This window comes from Xiphophorus maculatus, chromosome 15, assembly GCF_002775205.1.
Source record: "Xiphophorus maculatus strain JP 163 A chromosome 15, X_maculatus-5.0-male, whole genome shotgun sequence".
Lineage (NCBI taxonomy): Eukaryota > Metazoa > Chordata > Actinopteri > Cyprinodontiformes > Poeciliidae > Xiphophorus > Xiphophorus maculatus.
In genome coordinates, this window is record NC_036457.1 from 9055499 (window position 1) to 9077336 (window position 21838).

General features: G+C 38.2%; 2 protein-coding genes across 2 annotated transcripts in view; one reads left to right on the forward strand and one right to left on the reverse strand.

The window, feature by feature from the left end:
• eva1a (eva-1 homolog A, regulator of programmed cell death) overlaps positions 1-6203 on the reverse strand; it is a 68373-nt gene extending 62170 nt beyond the window's left edge. The window contains exon 1 of the mRNA XM_005802626.3: positions 5939-6203. Within this exon, the coding sequence (XP_005802683.2) occupies positions 5939-6050 (112 nt within the window). The 5' untranslated portion in view covers positions 6051-6203. The remainder of the gene's footprint in view (positions 1-5938) is intronic.
• A 1190-nt stretch (positions 6204-7393) lies between these two features.
• Positions 7394-11205, forward strand: mrpl19 (mitochondrial ribosomal protein L19). The gene is made up of 6 exons (XM_005802625.3): positions 7394-7482; positions 7664-7778; positions 7857-7975; positions 8886-9020; positions 10201-10382; positions 10722-11205. Exons 1-6 carry the CDS (start codon positions 7404-7406, stop codon positions 10941-10943), a joined length of 852 nt encoding a protein of 283 aa, XP_005802682.1. The 5' UTR covers positions 7394-7403; the 3' UTR covers positions 10944-11205.
• Positions 11206-21838: the final 10633 nt, after the last annotated feature.

Here is a 21838-nt window from a genome sequence, read left to right on the forward strand (position 1 = left end):
CTTTGCTGTAAGTAAACTCATTTTTCATTTCTATTTAATACAAGATGATAAGATGCTTTAATAATTTTTCATGTAAGTGGCAGCATTGTTACTATTTGCACACTTTTTTCTAAATGCCTATCACTGTTTGTCTTTGTAACACTCTTTCTAACAAAAAGCAAATCATCTTTGGAGAAAGTCACGGGAAATATTTTTAGTGACTGTACAAAGTAAACATATAGAAAGATTTAGTAAAAGCAACAGCCACAACTGAGTATTGTAAAGTGCAAACATGTAATTGCTGTAAATCGAGCCTCGGTATCATCACATGGAGTTTTCCATTGCATCGTACTTGACTGTGCTTGACTTTTCTCCACTCACTGCAGATAGTTCCCTCTCAACAAAAAAGGCTTCAGCTGCTTATCATCTTGGCACAATGTGAAGTTTCAGTGATATAGATGGAGGCTAGTGGAGAACTAAACAGAAAATAAATGTAAGCTAGATGGATTCCAATGAGAAAATATTTATAGAAGAAAACAAAATCTGCAGATTAGACCATTTTGATTAGGCTCCTCCCTATAATGCCTGAAAATGGAAAAAAAATATGAGACAAAAGGGCAGAAAAAATTCTTAAATATGATTTATTAAAAGAAAACTGAGTTACAAAACATGAAATCCATTTTCTTCTGCCAGTTAAAAGATTGCCATGAGTGAAATAAACTCAAAACTGAAATAAATTAATGACTGGTATTGTCCTGACTTTCCCTCAACCTTTGCAATCTGGGAAAGAACACGTGAGAAGGCCCGTCAGCAGGGAACAAAAAGCAAGATGGATGGTAACTCCCCTCTAACCACACACACTCTCACAGTTACTATGGGTTGACCTCAGTTGACCCCACGGCCCCTCGACAGCCTCTCATCCTATTGACTGGGATTAGAGAGGGGTTTGTCCATGGGGTTTTATGACGGTGAAAACAGAACGAAAGTGGCCTCACAGTAACCCTTTGGCGACAACGTGGTTTTTCTGGTGAGACCGAACAACAATGAAGCGTTTTTAACACATGTGGCAGAGTTTTGCTTGCTTGGACTTAGAATGACTCAATCTAGTAAAAAAGCACACTTAAGAAGTCTATTCCTATTATGGTTAAGCCTTTCTGAGGTCATTGCATCTCTTTTATTTACCTTTATTTCCACATGTTGATAATTTGCTGTGCTCGAGTTCATGTTGGCATCCAGATAGGAAAGAAATAAACACATAATGTGATCCTCATACTGAAAGATATTTAAAACATTTCTGTCAGTACTAAGATGACTGTTCATTGTTTGGTAACAAGAGGTCATTAGGAGTGTAGTAATCAAAATGAATCATCTATAAGTTAATTAACAAAGCATCAATAAAACATACAGATGAGTATTAATTAACTGCTGCCACTGTAAGCCTATAGACACTTAAGTGTTGCACAGCTCACTCTGCACCTCTAATTATCTCAGTAGGCAGCTGTATACTGTAATAGACGAAGATGATGGGGCAGAAGCAGGAGTAAATTACCCACACACAAACTATAGTTTTCAGCAGTAAGCTAAAAGATGCTGATGATGTATTAAAGTGTAGCATTGATATGACATGCAAGCACACACACAGACAACTTCAAACACTATGTTGCGGAATATAAACTTCTGCTGCTTGAAACATAGCAACTAATTCCCACTGGTTATTTCTCTTCAGCTCAGAGGTTAAATGTCATATTTAAGTCATATATACTGTAGATGTGATTGAAGTGACAAAGGACCAAGTTCTATCTTCCAACTACAGACCCCCCAGCAGGATGGTAATTGAAGAAGAGAAAAGTCTCTGAAGCATACTGTTTGATAAACCAACAAATATAGACAACCATTTGATGCTGTCTATGTACCAGCTAGTTGTTTGGCAGCTGTGTCACAAAAAATGTGTCTGTTGTCCACTTACAAAAGGTAATATGCAGAGTTTGCCTACTGGGACTCAATCTGGAATCACAAATTGGTATAAAGCTGCATAAATAACCCCCCATATGTAAGCTGCCTCTGCTGTTCATTCATCACCTGTCAGGCCCATTGGTGATGAATGAAGAGGCATTCACAAAATGAAGTCAGCATTGCAGATCCAAAGGAGGCATGTAGTGGAACTTATCGAGGTTGAGATAGAGTGTTAGAGAGAAAATGAGTGTCTTATTCTGAAAGGTTAAACACATTGAATCCTTGTGATTCCTGACCACTTTCATAGTCAAGTCAGCTGTTCTGACTCAGAACACTTTATCTCAACCTGTTCAATGTGAGATGAGCAGTACAACAACGGTGGGTTCACTTCAACCATGTCTTGCCACCTTAGTTTTATACAAAGAAGAAGGCTTAAAATGTTTTCCGAAGCTGGATTGTGATTTATGTTTTTACCTACACAAAATTGCCTGGTAAAAACCAGACCATTGGACTACACTTTTCTTTATACAGAGACTCTAGGCTTCCTGCTGTTGAGGAACAATTGCTTCCCAAAGGCATGGACTGTGTTGATGTTTTAAATTTTATCCAATTGCTAATATTTACCTGATAATGTTAATTCAATGTATGGAAGCATTCACTTCCTCCAATGCCATTGCTAAAATTACAGGCACACTACAATCCTAAAACAGTGCAGAAAATCAATATCATCATTCACAACATCTCCTTCTGTTTGCTGAGTGTCCCGGTCAAAAATTTACAGGAGACAATCAAAGTCAAGGGGAGAAAGCCCACAATATGCCAGAAATGAGAAATGTTTTCAAGAGGAATTGCACAGGAAGGCAAAGGCCAGACAAGAGCTGCCATGAAACAAAGGAAGAAAATGTGGGAAAACAACTCATCTATCATCAGGTTTGTCATGCTGTGGGGCTGTTTCTCTTTCATGAGCCCTCAAAGTCTTATGAGAGTGCATGCCATCATGGACTTTTACTATTTTAGATAAAACTCTCGCAGCCTTCGCCAGAAAGCTGAATAATATCATTACATCTCTTAGCTAGATTCCTTCATCCACTTCCCATACCCTTTTAATCTTTACAATGTCCCTGCGGATAATACCTATCTTCAGTAGTCAACGGCCAAGAGGTAGGGTACACCAAATGGTCACAAGTCCATCAAAAGATATTTCAACAGGACAGTGATTCTAAACATATAGCAAAAGTAGCTGAGAAATATTTAAGCAATCACATAATTAACCTCAAATGGTCATCTAAGTCACCAGAAGATCTAAAACCTGAACTATGGAGGACCCATAAAAAAGCCCATAACAGTGAACCTTGAAGTGAGATTTGGCAGTGGTCAAAGACCTGTGGCTCTGTATGTCCTGACCTCATGAAACATTATTGAAGGAGTGCTATTGTAATCACACCAAAGGGTTACACAAACCACTTTCTATCAGCCAGCGAGCTAACAACACCTGTCAATCAAACAAATTGTTCTTGTTTCCCTGGAATTTCGGCAGGTCAAGAATGTGAAAAAAGGGGGACTTATTTGTCCCTGAGGCATTGTCTGGCAGTTTCTTCCTCGTTTCACTTATCTTTGAATGTTTGAACAGCACCTCTGTACAATCTTGTACCACATAGGACACAGAATAGTAACTTGGTGTTATAAATGGCTCCAGTTAATCTGAGGCATTTGAAATATGTTTCTCACAGGAGTAAAGTATTCTGAAAGAGCATCAATGAATTCCTGTAACACCAAAAATTTGCACCATCGCGTGTAAGCTTGGACCAATCAGCTCAAATCTAAAATCTTTTTGACTTTTACTGAGTTAACCAACTTATACTCCACTCAGCAGTACTACTTGTGACAAAAAACCAACACCCACTCATACGTGTGGTAATTACAGCTTTACCAGCCATCCCTACCGCGTTCTTTAGCAGCTCATTAGACAGTATCAAGAATAATATGCATGGGAGTATATTTCACACATCTGTTGTTTAGCAACTCTCACTGTATTGTCACCTTGCTGTTTCCAACCATTAGACCCATTAGAGGCTAATTAACACTGTGACAAAGCTTCCTTCCTGTTTTACAGCACCGTAAATAAAAGTGTTCTGACTTACTATGGATTCCCTTCCTTTTGTTAGTGTTTTTTTTTTTTGTCGCTTTTAATGTTTCAGGCCATTCAACAAATTTGAATCACTGAATTCAAAAGACAGTTTTCAAATCACAACTTCATTTATAAATGGAAATAAATCTGTCTAGATCACCTGACACATGCTGAAAAAGTAATTACTGGCCACATTACAACAACTAACTGTGATTATCCACATCCAAAACTACTCTAAGAGAGCATCAACAACTCATCCAAGAGGTTACAAAAGAAGCTGGAACATTAAAACCACTGAAGGACTCACTTGCCTCAGTGTCCATTATTCAACAATGACAAAAATACTGAACAAAAATGGAATCTATGGAAGATTTAAAAGGCAAAAAGCAAAATACTGTCTCAAATCTTGATAATCTCCAAGACTTGTTGCAAAAATGTTTTTGGAACTTTTTGGGACTGCTAACACAGTCCCAAAAATCATCACCAAGTTGGTTTTTGGTGACGAGAAAATCACCAAGTTTCACTTTTGTGAAACTTGGTGATGGCATTGTTATTGTTTTAGCCTGATGCTCTAGTTTGGTACATGACAATTTACCATAACTGAAGGGGGCCATGAATTCTGCTCTCTACCGGGAAACCCTACAGAAGTTGTTCTCCTGTCCTGAACGTACAACTCTGCAAACTTACTACCTCAACTGTACTTGGCATGTGAGACAGGACATTGATCCAAAGGTAAAAATGTGAAGGGTTTGGAATAGATTAGTTAAAATCCTGCCTAAAATTAGATCAACATGTTGTGGCATCGCCATAAAAGCACTATCCACGCTTAAAAACTCCCAACTGTGTGTGAATTAAAACAGCTCTGCAAGAAGAGACCAAAATTCCTTTATAGTGATGTCAAATTCTTATATCCATTTACTGAAAACACTTAATGGCTGTCCTTGCTGCCAATGGGGCTCCACCACTTCTGAACTAGGGGGTTAGTTATTATTTCAACATAGTGCTAAGTTGGTTTGAATAGACTTTTAATAAATAAAGTAATCATTTACAAATTGCACTTTGTAAGCATAATCCTCATGTTATCTTTTTTCTGACAGCTAAAGTTTGATGATCTGAATCATGTAAGAATGACAAACAAAGCAAAAACTGTAGAAATCTCTATGGGGGTAAATAGTTAACTGTAGTTAAGTAATATACAGGATTTGCTTTGGCAGATGAAAAATCCCAGCTTGTTACCTAATCAAAGTAACAGCCGGGTCCAAGGCACTGCAATGTATTAACTTTCAAAGTGGTACCAGAAAACATGAAGCAGTTTGTCCCCTCCCCGCCCCCCTGCATGTATCTGCAGGAAATATTATTCAACATATATTAACCACATAATTCAAATCATCGAGCCGCGTCACCAATAACATATTCTATGTGCAAAACTACTTCATAATCCCTATATACCCAGTTGTTTTGTAGAACTTGTTCATGTAGATCGTTCAACAGAAAGTGATCTAAAGCAGGCCAAAAGTTCAGCTCATTCTGGCTCTTTATTCCCTTTCCGTGTGTTCGAGTTGTATGTCTCAGAAGGTTTACGAGACAAACATCTGAGAGCGCATGCTGTAGCACGCCAGAGGCACGGGTCGTGATGCGACGCTGGACTGAAATTACACCTCAAAGTTGTTTTGAAAGACGCGCTTCCTAAGACGCGCTTTAAGTTTGATTTAATCATTTATTTGTAATAGTGTAAGTTCTAACTGAAAATGCAAGGTAAAATGTGGAGAACCAATACGCAGAATAGTTATTTTTTTTATTATAAATAGCGCATTTGTTTTATTTTATTTATTTATTTATTTTTTTTTTAAGATTCAAACTTTTAATTAAAATGGTTACCTGAAAAGTCCGGAGAGCCCTTGGTGAGATCGCAGATGACGGTCAGACACGTTATTCCCAACAGGAGCGCAAAATTGACGGCTGAGATAGTCCAATCTGAGAATAACATCATTGAAACCTCGAAGTTTGTAATTTCCCCCCGAATCACCGAAAAAAAAAAAAAAAATCCAGCAGCAACGAGTTCCAGTTTCAAGAGATGTGCGATTCCATGTTTCTAGACTTCCATCATCCTCCCTCCACCACAATGCTTCTTGCATCGACTAGGGCTGGGTTTGGAGTCCGTGTGTGCACCGAGTGTTATTTCCAACCGCGCTTTGAAGGAGGAGGCATTCCACCTGCTGGAACTGCGCCACCCTGCATGCCCTCAAAGATCTAAGGGAAACACATAGGGCAAAATCTCTCTTTGGAAATTACAATTTATACTGCACAATTCAGACTTTAACAGCATTTCGAAAATGCTGCAAACTTTTAGATAAGCTTCGTCTTCACTGACAATGTCTTGGTTTTCATACCTGTTGAAATTTTCCATGTTTTGTCAAGTTACAACAACGCTCAGTATACTTTCTTTGGAATTTAAGTGGCAGAACTCAAAGTTCTGCAAAATAAAGGAAGGAATAGTAAAAAAAAAAAACAACAACAACAACAAACCATTGGATTAGGCATTTTATAAAATAAATAAAATTTATAGATAAAAAAATAATAATAAAGTCATTCCCCCTGCAACTATACATTCGTTGAGAAGTCACCTAATTGTTCTGTGAAGAGCAGAGAGGGTTTTTGAGACTATTAGTAACAAGACTAGTTAAGAATGAGGCTGTAGAGAAGTTCAAAACAGAGTTAGTTTATAAAACAATATCCCAAGCACATTATAAAATACTATCCAGATGATCCCTTGAAAATGAAGAGTATTGAACAACTGAAAAAAAGCGATTACATAGCCATGCGCACACTTGTCAGGATTGGCAAGGGCAGCATTATTCAGCACTGCAATTAAAAGACCAATAGTTATTTTGGATGAGCTTTAGAGATCCAAAAACTCAGGTGGGAGAATCTATCAACAGGACAACTTTGTAAGTTCTACAAATCTGACCTTTAATGAAGACTGGCACAAAGAAACCAAAATTGTAAGAAAGCAGTAATAATGTAATTATTATTGTTATTGTTATTATTTTTGTAGACGTTACAGGTGTGAGGAAGAAATGTTCTAGTCAGATTCATCTAAAATGTAACTTATCATCTAAGGCATAACAATAGCAACTTTTACGTAATTTTTACGTTTTCGTTTCAATTAAAAAACACGTTTTGTTCAATTTTCCCCTTTGAAAACTTTACACACAGAGCGGCCGATTTATAATAGAACAATTGCGCCATCTTCCGAAGTAAACTCCTGAACTACACCCCATAATCGCGTTTAGAAAGTTTGGTCTTCACGGTTTCCGTACAATGTGACAACAGAAGGTCAGACATGGCGGTCTGCACTAGAGGGCTTGGTAAACTTGCTACGCCGCTGCGTTTTTGTCGAAAATTGCAGCACCAGAATGAACGTAAGTGTCTTAAAGATGCTTGAAACTGTCTGCAATGTTGTATTACTCGCTCTTACTCTTGGAATAAATAGACTCTTAGTTGTATTTTGTTCTGATATCGCTAAGATTAGCGAGGTTAGCTACGCTAGCCGTAGACAATTTTTTTATTCATCTTGAGATCTTTCTTCCTTTTTGTTTTCAGGGTTGTTTTCTACATCCATGTGTCGCCCTGCGGCAGACAGCGAACCGCCTAAATTTGTCCCTCCTTCCAAGCCTGTCATAATAGATAAAACACAAACGGTGGCTTCTTTGAGAAAGTAAGATTATTCTTACATTGTAAACAACAAAATCTCGTTGGTTACTGTGTTGGTTCAGCTTGCTTCATTTTCTGTCAGGTTTCTGAGTCCAGAGTTCGTCCCTCCCAGGCAGAGGACGGCTCCTTTCAAGTTTTTCTTGGAGAGGAAAGACATGATTCGCAGGAGGAAAATGCTCAACATTCCCGAATTCTATGTTGGTAAGGGACTAAATGTTTTAAGTTTGACGTTGTTTCACCTGGACATCACAGTATTTCTTGTTAGTTGGTTGATTGTTTTCTCTGTATTTACACGCAATTGTATTACCAAAAAAAAAAGAAAAAACAAAAGAGCGAATCTGTTTTTCCTAGTGCTGAATTTCAAGTTTGCAGCTGTAAGTGACTAAAACGAAGGGACTTGGAAATTGGCTGAGATGCTTCCTCATCTGGGGGAAGCTCCAAGTGGAGCTGCTGCTCCTCCATATTGAGAGGATTCTGCTGTGATTCAGACATTTGCTCGGCATGTCTCATGAAACTTTTACAAACTGAAAAGAAAAACAAAAGGAGCTCCAAACTACTAAGCAGCTTAAATCCTGCGTTATCTATGACTAATAATGGCTCAGGATTTGATGTCTCAAAATGAACTGACCAAAATTTAGATGGAAAATTTAAAAAAAAAGAACTTTCTTTGAGTTTTATACAAAAACAGTCTTCAGTCTGATGGTCCCTGACCATCATGCAACTATTTGGATGATGACTAGGACCTTGTCATAAAGGTTTGCATGGACTTCACTGGGGCTCAGCAGAATAAGACGATAACACAAAAACTATTAGAGTGATGGAAAGAATCAAATATCGGTAAATTCTAAGATGGGGAAGAAAAAAAATGAACTTTTTTCCCCTCATTTTATCTAATCTTTTTTTATTCAGAAAGTGATTGGCAACAAGTATTATTTCTAAAAAAAAAAAAAAAAAAGAATCAATCATAATGAATATTAACAAAAGTAAAAATTGTGATTGTTAGTGAGCAGAGATGTGCCCTGACTTGGTTGTTGGTATTAGTATTATTGAAAAAATTTATTATTTAATTAGCTTTATCAGTACTAGTTAGTATTATTTTCATGTCTTTCAGGCAGCATTCTTGCAGTGACCATGGCTGATCCTAATGCTAGTGGAAAAACAAACCGCTTTGTGGGTATCTGCATCCAGAGGCGTGGAAACGGGCTGGGCGCCACTTTTGTCTTAAGGAACATCATTAATAATCAAGGTAAGATTAGTTATGCTGCACAATTCAGCATAGAGAAGCATGTTTGGCTTAAGATGTCATCTAAGATTCACTCCAACCCTGCAAGGATTTTTGAAGCTTTAAACACTTGACATAGTTTGAAACAGATTCTGTTCAAATGTAGAAAGAGTTATAGATGACTGTGTTTGGTCATGCACCGAAACTAGCATAACTTTTTAAAAATAATTTCTTTGAATGTAAACCTTTAAGCCAAGATAAAAATGTGTATTTTTTTTTCTTCATTCAAGATGTGAACTAAATATTAGTCCAGGCTGCTTGCCACTGTGTTAAATCACTGACTATATTGGATGTTTCAGTTGCTTAATACTTGCTGAATAATTTTGCTAATGGAAGGAGCGTAACAGTGTGCAAAAGTCATGGTTTGGCAGGTTTATCGTACACTTTCTTTCAAGAGAAATTAGTAAAAATGTGTGATCTTTGATTGACGGTCACTTTTTAGTTGTTTTGATATTTGGACAAATCGGTGTCCCAGCTATATCTGTGTGTAGTATGTGCATGGCTCCTAGCAGAGATGTGTAAAAACCCAGTGAATGACTTCATTAATCTTTAATTACAGTAGTAGATTCTTTAGATTGAACAATTTTGCAAAATCCCATAAAACATATTTTTGTGGAAAAAAAATACTGTTATTTATTTAACAAAACTGTTGGTACTACAATTAGTGTACAACATCTTTTTGTCAATTAGAACAGTAAGAGGATTTCTTTAGTCTTGGGTATGCACTCTGTACTTTAGCTCAAAACACCCACTGCATGGCAGATTCATCAACATTTGCTTTTCCACATATTTATCCTTCTCATGCCAGAAACAACCAACTGTTCCAGCTAAAGTCACAGCAGTGTCTAGCAAACTCCATATGGTTACATTTTATGATTGTAGGAGGAAAAAAAGCATTTTCCTGACATGCCTCCCAAATAACCTGCTAATCTTTCAGTAGTTTGTCAGCATCACAGATCAGTTTACAGATATCTTTATTCTTTAATTGTTCAGTGGCCTTCTGAAATGACCAGAAGATTGCGCTGCTGATTTTGAAATTATGGAAAATGTGCTAATTTTATTGTCTTGCTGATTAATTGGTCAGTACTTACTGGTACAAGGAAGGAGACTGGTGAGCATCAAACAAAATGTGTGTGTTTCCAAGGTGTTGAGATCTGCTACGAGATGTACAATCCTAGGATCCAGAAAATTGAAGTCCTGAAGCTGGAAAAAAGACTGGACGATAACCTTATGTACCTTAGAGACGCTCTGCCTGAGTACAGCATAGTGGACCCAGAAATGAAGCCTGTGCCCTTCTCCCCTACTGGAGAAGTGCCTCTTAACTCGGTGAGTGGGCTGTTTAGGTTGGTCCGACAAATTATTCCTGCTTTAATTTAAACTGTTCTTTGTCGTGCTGTGTTACTATAAACATTTATTGTTTATAGTAATAAATGTCTTTATGTTTTTGTTTAAGTAACGCAAATGTACCTCCATTAAGTTATTTGGTTCTTTGGAACTCTTGTAATAAATTAGTAAAATTCACAGAGAACTACTTGGTATAGGTTTTTTGGCGTCAATTTTCTTATACATCACCTGCAGTAAAACAAAACAGTTGAGAAAGAATAATAAAAAAGCAATTAAAAATTAAAACAATTAAGCCTTTTTTTCTCCCTCTCTGTTCTCCAGCTCAAAGTAAGAATGCGTCCAAAGCCGTGGTCCAAACACTGGGAACGGCCCAAGTTCAACATCCAGGGCATCCGCTTCGATCTGTGCATGACGCCCAATCAGATGGCGGGTGCCCAGAAACATGCACAGCCTTGGAGGGAGTATGACATGCTGCGGGAGTATGACACCACCGAACTAGAGGAACAGATCTTCAAAGAAGTGCAGGAGGAGATGAGCAAGTGACTGGAGTCCTCCTGTTTTACCGCTCAGTGTAACCATAGGAGCCAACATTTCCAACAACAAGGAATAATTGGAAAATAGATTGAATGTAAGTATTCATTCAGTATGTGACAATGAACTTAAAGGTCACTGTATAATAAATACAAAGGAAGCAACATGGACATTTCATATTTGTCAGTGGATTGAATTGTCTTGTATGTATACTTGTCTCCTTCCAAACAGAAATTAAGTTGCATTCTAAAAATATTAAACTGTTGAAATGTTCTATTTGAGTTAATTGTCTTTTATTTAGCTTGTTTTTCCCTTGTTATTGCTTTTATTTTAATACAACTTGTTTTTATTTCCTTCCTCTTTCTTTTTCCATATATTAAGCTTTCACTTTTAACTGCTTGGAACAGAGGAGTCTTAAGTGGGAATATTTTTTTATTGTAAATTTATGAGACCAATAAGAATAAGAATTTTTAATAAAAGGTTATAGTACCACATTATAGTTATCACAATGAAGTAGATGACTGCTGCCTTGAGGGCGGTCCAGCAGTCATTAATTGGCACCCTCTATAAAAGGGATAAGCCAAAATACGGTCACTGCTAAAGAAGCTGGCAGTTCACAGATTACTATAGCCAAGCATACCAAAGCAAGTTGACTAAAAACAAAATGTGTGGTAGAAAATGGTGCTTCAAGACTCACCCCACACATGTGCATTGCATGGGCTATTGGGAACTGCAGGGTTCCTTTGCAGTGCGGAATTAAATTTTTAGGTTTTCGAGGTCTGAAGAAGTGTGGAAAAGCACATTATGCTCCTTCTGTTCTACTTTCATTTTTGTCTGTTCTTCTATCTTCACGGCTGTTCAGCCTCCTTCATAGCAACTTTCTTTTATCAATACTTCTTTATGTCTGTATATATCTTATTTTCCAAGTATCATTAAAACTGCCTGCTATGGCATAAATTCATAGTGAAATTTTATATTTTATAAAGGAGATGAATGACAGAACTTTAACAGGTTTGTTCTTTACTTTTGATTTGTGGAATGTTAAGAAACCCTTCAAATATTACCTTTCTTGCATTAAGCCACTCCTGAATCACAAATGTCAAGACAACTGAGCCTTTACAGTTGCTCAATTGTCCAACATATACAGACTTTTAATTAGGCTAATATGTCTACGTTGAAAAATGTTTTTCTTATTATTTATAGCAGTGTGCCTGTATAACTGAATTGAAATCTCCTCTTCCCTTCCTCTATTGGAGCTTAAGACAATAGATTAATTTCTGCTTCAGGAAAAGGAGATGGGAAACACAAATTCCAAAAATGTCACAAGGTGGCACTGTTCTACTTTTATTAATGCTCCTATAAATGGTTACATAACTGTCTGACTGGGTTTTTGAAGGTAAGTACCTTACAAACTAAAATAAACAATTGTGTATTATTTGAATAAATCTTTAAAGGGCATTTTCCTAAAATAAAAAGATCCATTTATTTCAGTATGCCTGTCGTTTAAAATAGACTTGGTGTTTAAAAAGAAAAATTCAAGGAGTGCAAGCAAAGACACCCGGTAGTGTTTTACTACTGTGGATGGAAAATTGTGGTGTTAAGATGGTATGTTAGCGCGTCAGTCGAGCTGTATAAAAACACTTGGACTCCTTATGTTATGTCTGCTCCCTGTGAATGTGTGTGTGTATAAACAGGCTGAATGAGTCTCTGCACTCTAATTTCTGCATATTACAGGATGAGACGTGGAGAAAATGGTCTCTAATACAGGAGCAGCAGATGTTTGCTGAGCTCATTATGGACCACACAGAGTTGCTGTGCGGAGATCCAGAGGAGTAACTGAGAGTTATGTTTTCTGCTTTAACAGCAACCCAGAGCATGTTTGCAAATAGTTTGATTATTAAAGAATCTTCTACCTGTTAAGTAAGTTGTCTCGTATGCAGGGGTCCAGCTAAGTTACTCCCTGCTCAATCATCAATCTGCAGCAAAGAAAGCCAACTCCATCTGCTTTTAAGTGGCTGTCCTGCACATTGTCATTACCTTACCCACTGAACCAGCTGGCCCTTTCACCTTCTCATTTCTCCCTCTCAGTATTTCTGTTTGGAACTGATTGATGTTCTCTTGCGGAGGCAGTAACTGAAATGTTTATCCTAAAGCACATTACAGAGTCTTCAGAGGCATTCCACAGTAACACCACTGGACTGGTAAACCAGTTTAAACCAAAAGGTTACTCAAAGGAAACTTCCTGCCACTCTGTGTGTGTGTGTGAGATCTAGGCCCATCGTCTCATCTGCACGAGCCTCCCATGCCCTCCGGTTGACTTCTCTGCACCTGGAGTGAAGTTAAAACCCCTTGGCTGGGAACCGAGATCAAACACACACACACACTCACATTCGTCAACTAGCAGACAGGCTATCAAATCACCTTTCACCACAACCAGACATCTCAAACTTTGCCAACTGTAGATGTCTGGGGCAACCTGTCTGTCAATTCCCGAGCGAAACTGGATACGCTCCATTCATGGTTGCCGTGGCACCAGGGTGGAGCATGCAGGTTTGTGGCGACAATAATCCCACCCATCAATAGCGGTCAACTGTAAAGCATGGTGGGCTGATGATAGCTCCATTGCCACACTACTCTCAAGGTCAACACAGGAATGTTGGGAGGGATGTACTCTTCCAATCAGTCTTCCTCCCTTTTCACTTGCCCTTCCAAAGCCTTCACCTTTTTTCTTGGGTCTCTCTCTTTCTCGGGGGGGTTAGCTCAGGCTTTGAAAAGGAGCCAGCTTGGTGAATTGGAAAGGATGTGATACAGTGTGTGAAGAAACTCCCACAGACTGAAATTTTGATCTTTACCTCTTTTTCTTTATCCTTTGGAGTGTCATGCGATTTCCTACTCTTCTACCTGCCTGGCCTGGGGAAATTAGTTTCACTCGCTCTGTCCTTGTCAGTGTTAGTGTGAACTATGTTCAAGCTGTCTACATGTATGACAAGTGCAACTGGATACTGGGCCACCCGTAGACCCCCCAAACCCCCTCCCTCACAGGTAAATTACACCCTGTCATTGTGTGTGTGAGTGCACTTGTGTGTACGTGCAGCTCAGGGCCACCCGTGGTCCTTGGTAGATTACACACTTGAGTTTCACCATATGCTTCCAGTGAAACGACGCTGCCGTCTGTTCCTCTGTCCAACTGTCCCACGAGCTTGGCTAGGGCTCCTGCTGCCATCACTCTCCCTTTGTTAGAGACACGCAGACAACCTGACAGAGCAACAGCTGCTAGGAAACATTACATTGCAAGCAGCTGATAGCTGAAGCTGAGCAGTCACATATCCCAGTTATTTTGCTGATGTGGTCCTAAGTGAGGAGCCATGAAATTCTTGCAGTTGAAAGGAGAATCAACTGTAGTGCTAAGTAGGCATGACTCTGTCTTAGACTCACTGTGTGTCAACCTTGAACTTTAACATAAAATTGAACAACGCAGCTTTTATCTAAATCCCTCTCTCAACTGTAGTTTTAAAACTTAAGACAAGTGGCACCGCCATCAGAAATATTTCCAAAAAGCTACTTTTCTCTCTTGAATAAGAATGAGAAATGTTTTTTTTAGCCTGCTTTGAGACAATATGTGCGGGAGGGGCAGGCTTACTTTATAGTTCACACAGCTGGAAACAAATGCATGCTCTGAAACACACTCACTTACAAGAAGTTACCTTTTTTTTAACTTCAGTATACCTTAATCCCGCTAACCAGTCCATGCCCAGTCACATTTAACTTTTGACAAATTATTAAAGACTAAATTGACCAACAAATTCCAGTTATACTATTATTTCTTTGAAAGTACAACATTCATAATCTCTGGGAAAGGGAATGGTGTAGTGGTAGAGTGGGTACCACATGCATGAAGCCTGCTTCTTCTGAATATAGCTGTTCGAGTTTTGACTCCTCACCCCATATTTATTGCTGCTCATCTCCCTGTTTGACCTAGTAGAGTCAACACATTTTTTCCATTTTTAAAACTACTTACAAGAAATGAAATTCTGCATCTTAAATTCTTAAGCACCCTCATCAACTAACAATAAGCATAAATGGCAAAAGCACTTCAATTTTTTAATAGGTTTCATTTGGGTTGCCTCTAATTGTGATGTGACTGATTTAGAAAAAAAACGTTTATGGCTTAACATTTAATCTTTCCGTACTGAATAAATGTATTTAAGTCAAAGCTTGGATTTTCTAACATTCTTAATGAGAGCTTATGCTTCTGCAATAAAAAAAACCCCAACTACTTATTTAAATAGTTAAACAGACTGTTTAGCAGTGGCAGTAATACAATTCATTTGAAAGTTTTTAAAAGACCCATTAAAAAGGTACGTTAGATTTTCACAATACTTGCAACAAGAAACAGCTCCCCTTACACAAGACACAAGGATTAACAACTTTTGCACTCAGTTATTTGACATAATTTTGTTTATATATATATATGTATACATAGAGAGAAATTGAAATGTCCTTAGTCATTATACTTCTTAAACAGTTTCAATATCTCTTGTTTGAATTTCATATGATTGTCCTATTTAGTATGTGAATTACCTTATTTATTCCTTAGCTTAATGTTATGGAATTACAACAGCAACTTTTTTGTCCCTTCATATAGAAAAAGAAACACATCTGGTTTAGCTCCTTTTTGTGAAAGCTGTAATTGTGGTGGTTTAGCTCAGAGAATAGGCCTTGTAGGAGGAGGAGCGATGTCCTCTCTGGGAAAATTTGAAGATTTGTTACTTTGACCATCAACATGCCTGACATAAAACACTGAAGCAAGGTTAAGGGAATAAATAAAACACAATATGACATGCTAAAATTTATATACATGCATTGCATTTTTACTTCCAACACAAATTACAGTTAGGTCAGAACCACCCACAGACAAGAGAGAAAAATAAAAACATTTTATCACAGCAATGACAGAGAGCAATGAAGTCATTCACCACATATTCAGCAGACTAAATAGAGGCTTTACAAATAAAACTCAACATCCTTCTTGAAAATGTGTGTCACTGCTGCAGTATGAAAGCCTGAGCATTTCTTTTATTTCAGTTTAACATCAAAAATATTATTCATCCCTTTCAGTTTTGAGTTTGGTAATACAGTTGTACCAAACTCTATAGTCTATAGAGTTTGACTTACCACTACACAAAACTCTATAGTCTATACCAAATTGTTGGTATAGTCTCACATTTCTACACACAATCAATTTGATAATTATTGAATTCAATAATGCTGAACAGTTATTTTTTAATGGTCTCACAAAAACAATAGAACATAATGGTTAATCTCAGTTTTGCTATCAGTTTGTGGAGTTTATTAATGTCAATCAGAGTTGTTCAAAAATTGCAATAAATCACTTTTTTTTCATAATGATAACAGGCTGTAAGGAAATTGCTCATACCTATTTCACAGAATCAAGGCTTTCATATTGAATAATACTGTACCAGTTACAAGCATGGTGGTTGCCTAATCCTGAGGGTCTGTTTCACTGTCGGTGACACTGGTGTAATACAAAGTGGATAGCATGATGCAGACATACAACTACCACCAAATATTGTAACTTCACCTCAAATAAACAGCTAGCTGGGACATACACAACTGTATGTCCCAACAGTGCAATAATACCAAAACGGGAAGTTTATGCTGGGAACCTACCCCATTTAAATTAACTTTGCCAATGTTGGTCAGAAGAATGGCAAAATATCTAGCTAGAATTATGTGTATAAAGATGCACTGGCTACCTTACTTGCAAACTGTATTGACGATATTTCTGCCATTCCACCCAGTATACAGGACACAGCCATCTGAATTTATTCCACATCCTAATGCACATTCTAGACTTTCAGGATCTCCATGTACATATGCCGCCAAGGTGACTCCAAAGCTGTTTAATGCATTTTCTCATAACACTGATATCAGTGCTTGCTGCTACCAAAGCCAGTTCAGTTGCGCTTTAAGAGTCAGGACATGCGATCCAGGTCATAACACAGTACATTCTTAATCATTATATATTCTACTCCTGTTTGGTCATGATGACCCCACTGTGTACTTTTAGAACATTGGTTTAAAAGGCATGCCTTTGTTTTGATGCGATGGTGAACATCTGTGGTGGGCATATTAGCAGTATGGCTTTCTTGCCTCTGAAGGGCGCCCTCAGCTTTGTCTTCCCTCAGCTGTCGTTCAGAAGCCCCTCTACAGCTGGTCTTCCTCTCTTCTGAGCTGTAATTGCACCTCTGTCCTGGGAAAAAAAGGGAGGAAATCCCTGAGCTTTCGCCTTGCAACAATGACAATAAAAAAGAGGTGAGGAAAGGAAGAAAAAAGCATTTCAGCTGAGATGAAAGAGGGAGGGAAGCTTTGGAATTGAAGGAGGTATCGAGAGTTGTTGGCTCAGGAGTGCATAGAGGTGGAGGTACAGAGAGAAAGATGAAGGAGAATGCATGGGAGGAGGGATGGTGTTAGTGATGGTAGTAAACTCTTGAGTTTTATTAACCTCATTTGGTTGAGAGGCAGAGAGTGAAGGGGAAAGGAGGAGTGGTGTATTTAGTCTGTGGATGCAGACTGGAGTTTACTAATGAGGGCTCCAAATGCACACACACTTTCTGAGCTCATTCCCTTACACATACCAGATTCACCTTGATCTAATGCCAAGTATGCAGTCAAAGCAGGCCTTTACGGGGCCGGGTATCACTAACTTCAATCTAACTGCCTCTGTTCATTTATTCCCTCGTATCAAGCAGCAGCTGAAAGGCAATTTACCCTAAATTGCTGTTGATATTCAAGGATGGAGCTGAGGCGCACAATCATTTGATTCAGAGCCAAACCCCACTGCTGTGGGTCATCTAGTTATTTAGCACATCTATTATGTTATGTAATTCAAATATAGACACCATTTAACATTTCCATTTACTTAAAAAAAAAACAAGACAAAAAAAAACTTCTGCCTGAGAAAAAACTTCACTATATTGTTTATCTTCAGATTATTACAAGTACCCAAGGATTTAGAAGAAACTCAAGTGAACTCTAATCTAGAACGCCTGGGGCCAGAAAGGTTGACAAACAACTGAATAATTGATATAAGGTCCTGTGAGGTAACAAGAACCCTGCTGCTGATTTATCTTACTCCAGATGAAGATCCCGTTGGGTGATGTCTCAACACAAACATATAACAGAACTTTGACATTCATTTACACTTCAACTCTGTAAATGTATTTGCTGCAAAAGTGTATTTGGAAGTTAATCATTGTGTCTATTTAAACTTAAGCTAACAGTTAAGATATTTAATAACTTGATTTTCACACATTCCGGATTCTTCTCTGTAGAAATATTTACAATGCAATAGTCTTTTTAGTATAATCATTTAATCGTTTGAGAGTGGCAGACTTCAATTCATGTTTTTAGGGCTTAATGTAACAAACAAATCAGAGCAATTTTATCTACTGAGTTATTGATTTACCCATTTGTGTGGTCCTGTTTTGATGTTTGACATTTTCCAGTAACCACACCTGTTTTTACCTGGCTATTGCAATGTGCTTACAATAACATATTTCTCCTATGCTGTAAGTGTAGGAATAACCTCATGCTGACGCACTCTAATGTCTGATTCTGCAGGTTTCATTTTGATTGCTTAAGTCTGATTATGAAGAAATGATTTAGCACCAAAATTGTTAAACTGTTTTTTTAAACTATTTTTGTTTGGTTTGAACTTAGAATAGATCTAAAATATTCCGTTTGTTACCATCTTTATTCACCTGTTTTGCATGCTGACCACTGATGACCTGAAATGGACACAAAGAAATCCTACTTAGGACTCTTGCTAAAAACAGAACAATGAAGATGTGAATAACAGACAAATGGCCTGAAAGACATACACACTCAGTGAATACCTACTTACTATACACAGGGAAGATAAATGACTCTGTAAAGGTGCTCTCTGAACTGGACTGTAGCTGACAAATGGTCTGACACCTTGGAGCATGAACTGACCTCCCGCTCAGCGCTAACCATGGGAAGGTTATTATGTGATCTGACCAGAGGTTAAGAGACCTTCTTCCACTTTTGTTCATGAGCTGACATTTAAAAAAGATCCCAATTATGAAGCCCTTTTTGTGCTTTTAAGATGAACAGAAGACATTCTGACTAAAACCAATTTATATTGAATAACATTTTAAAAATAAATATTTTCAGCTCAGTTGTTATCGATAAATGACCAGACCAATTTGATTAATAAATATTGGCAAAACACATGTCCTGATTACAAGTCTAGAGATGGACTCAAATTAATTCTGCCACAAGAATTTACTATTTGTTATAAGGGAAGTGAAAAAATCTCCAAAAGGTGCTGTTAGAAAACTACAGCTACTTTTGTGTTGGAGGTTATGCTACAGCAAACATCCCCCCAAAAGATGTATTTATTTAAAGCTTTTTACACATGTTTACCAGGAATGCCAATAAATCTTTGGGGCGCTGTGCAAAAAAGTCTAACATCAGCTTACAGCTCTCTGATTGACAGCTTACCAAACACTCTTTGAACTTTTCTAAAGCAGTAAACTCTTCACCATCTGGTACTTCAGGCAGTTTAAAAACTGATTAGCTAATGCGACCCAGTCTTGATATAAAAACAAATTCTACGGCAGCCAGTAAATTCCACACAAGCTCAAGACCTCATCTGAACTGCCCAAAGCCATCAGTTGAAAGCGTTCAAAGTTTGTCTTAAATAGCTGTGACGGGCCATTCAGGGCAGCTCTGGCCCGTTTGTCTGCGTGTCAATATGCTACCCATTCGCTGTGTCTCGCATGGACGCTATCATTAAACTTCTGACCTGGCCACGTCTGACACTATTTGACAAAACTCTGACTACTGTCTACGTAATGCTTAACCCTGTCACACTGAGTTTACTTGTCTTGTCTTTATTATTTAGCTATCATTATCACTCCCTAGCCCACACACCCAGGGGTATGTAGGTCAGTTGTTATAAATTGGGAGCCTACAATAAAACCTAAAACCTATGGTAAGGTCTCAAAGACAATTTGATTGCTCTATCAGAGCTGCCATCTTCAACCCATGCACCATTACCCTACAATAGCCCACAGTATCAAATTACAAAGATCTACTTCACAGCTCATTACCAGCTTATAATACAGGACAGTTTAATTGTTTTTCTGGTGTTATTTCTAGACCTATTTTTGCAACAGAGTAGGATATATATAAAAGGACCTTTCAAAAGCACTCACAATGTCAACTTTTTCTCCTTTAACTATCAAAAATTGCTTTTGTTTTTATGACAGAACAACATTAAGTACTGTGTAATTGTGCAAGAAATATCAACATAGTATTCAGTTTCTTGTAAATAAAATCAGAAAAGTATGTAGAGTATTTATATAGACCCTGACAGATTTGGGATAAAGATGTGGAGATGTTTAAAGCAGACTAGTTATCAAGCAATATCCCAAGATTTGAAAATCTCATGGAGCAATGTTCAATCCATGACAAAATTGAATAAATATGGAACAAATACAAGCCTAACGACGTATTGCAATCAATATAAACTGACAGGTCAAACAAGGAGAACATCCATCAAAAAGCAGGTAAAATGAAATGTGTGGAGGAAAATTAATACAGCATTAATATTGTGACATATTAATGCTATATTAATAATTCACAATATGAATATTATATATATACAGTATATATAAAATGAATATAAATTTCTATGTCTGTATCATATGTTGCCATACCATGAGGGGGTGGATAAGCTAATTTTTGTGGTTTTTCCACACCGATCTTGATATCCATTACTCAATGCCCATCCAGCAATGATCACAAATTACCGTTCATTGTCTCCTCTTACCCAACTGCTGGCCAATACCACTCAATACCCCAGGTCCAGTTTCCCCATCAATGTTACTCCCACTCTGCCCCCACGCCCTCTTGAGCCCCAGACCAGTCCCCATAGTAGTGTCTGCATAGGAGGCTGTTGGCGCCTAACCAGCAGCAGATGTGGTTCCGCAGAGAACACCGGCCCTCATTAACTTCAATGGATTTCCTAATGCGACAGCTACCATATTTCATTTACCGCGCACCCACACCCCAGCGGACCTGATGGGGGCCAACTGATACTTCCATTCTCTCGCATCCCAGAGTGGTGGTGGAGGCGGAGGGATTAGGGTAAGAGGTGCACTCATAGTCCTTAGGGAGTAATGGGGGAGCAGGAGGAGTGTGAGGCAAAGGAAGAGAACATGAGGGGAGTAAAGGATTTCAGAAACCAGAGCAGAAGACATGACCCCTCTTACGAAGAGGAAATCAATTAATTCAAGCTTTTTATGGCACAGTCTCTGAAATGAGAAGCAATAGCCAAGTCAGCAGTCTGAGCAGCATTGCAATATGTCAGAAACAGAAGAGGATAGAAAAGGGGAGTGACTTATTTGGGGTGTGAAAGACAGAAGGGAAAAGCTTGTGGAAAAGATCTAAATACTGAAAAAAACATGGATGCTAAGAGAGATGGATGTGAGGGGAGAGAGGGAGTAAGGGAATTTATGGTCCTGGGTCTTATTGTTCCTGTACACGTGAGAGTGTGCAGCTGGGGGAAAAGAGGGAAATGGGGTGCAGATGTACTGTATCAAACACAGAGGCCTGAACTTCAATAGATACATTACGATGTGCTCCCCTGCTGCACTCCTTTCCCAAACATCAAAACCTTCTCCTAACTTTCTCCCTCTCGTGGCTACTGATCTCCCCCCCTTTTTTCCAAGCAACACATTTTTGCCTTGTACCCCCCCCTTTCTTGCACTAATATCCGCAACCTGTCCCACATTTTTTCTTCTTCTCTGTACCAGTAAGCTGCTCTCATTTCCCCTAAATGCAGCTTCTTTTAC

Coding starts and splice junctions, on each gene's coding strand:
- mrpl19 (XM_005802625.3), top strand. CDS start 7,404: ATGGCGGTCTGCACTAGAGGGCTTGGTAAACTTGCTACGCCGCTGCGT. Junction 7,483..7,663: donor ATTGCAGCACCAGAATGAAC/GTAAGTGTCTTA, acceptor TTTTGTTTTCAG/GGTTGTTTTCTACATCCATG. Junction 7,976..8,885: donor CATTCCCGAATTCTATGTTG/GTAAGGGACTAA, acceptor CATGTCTTTCAG/GCAGCATTCTTGCAGTGACC.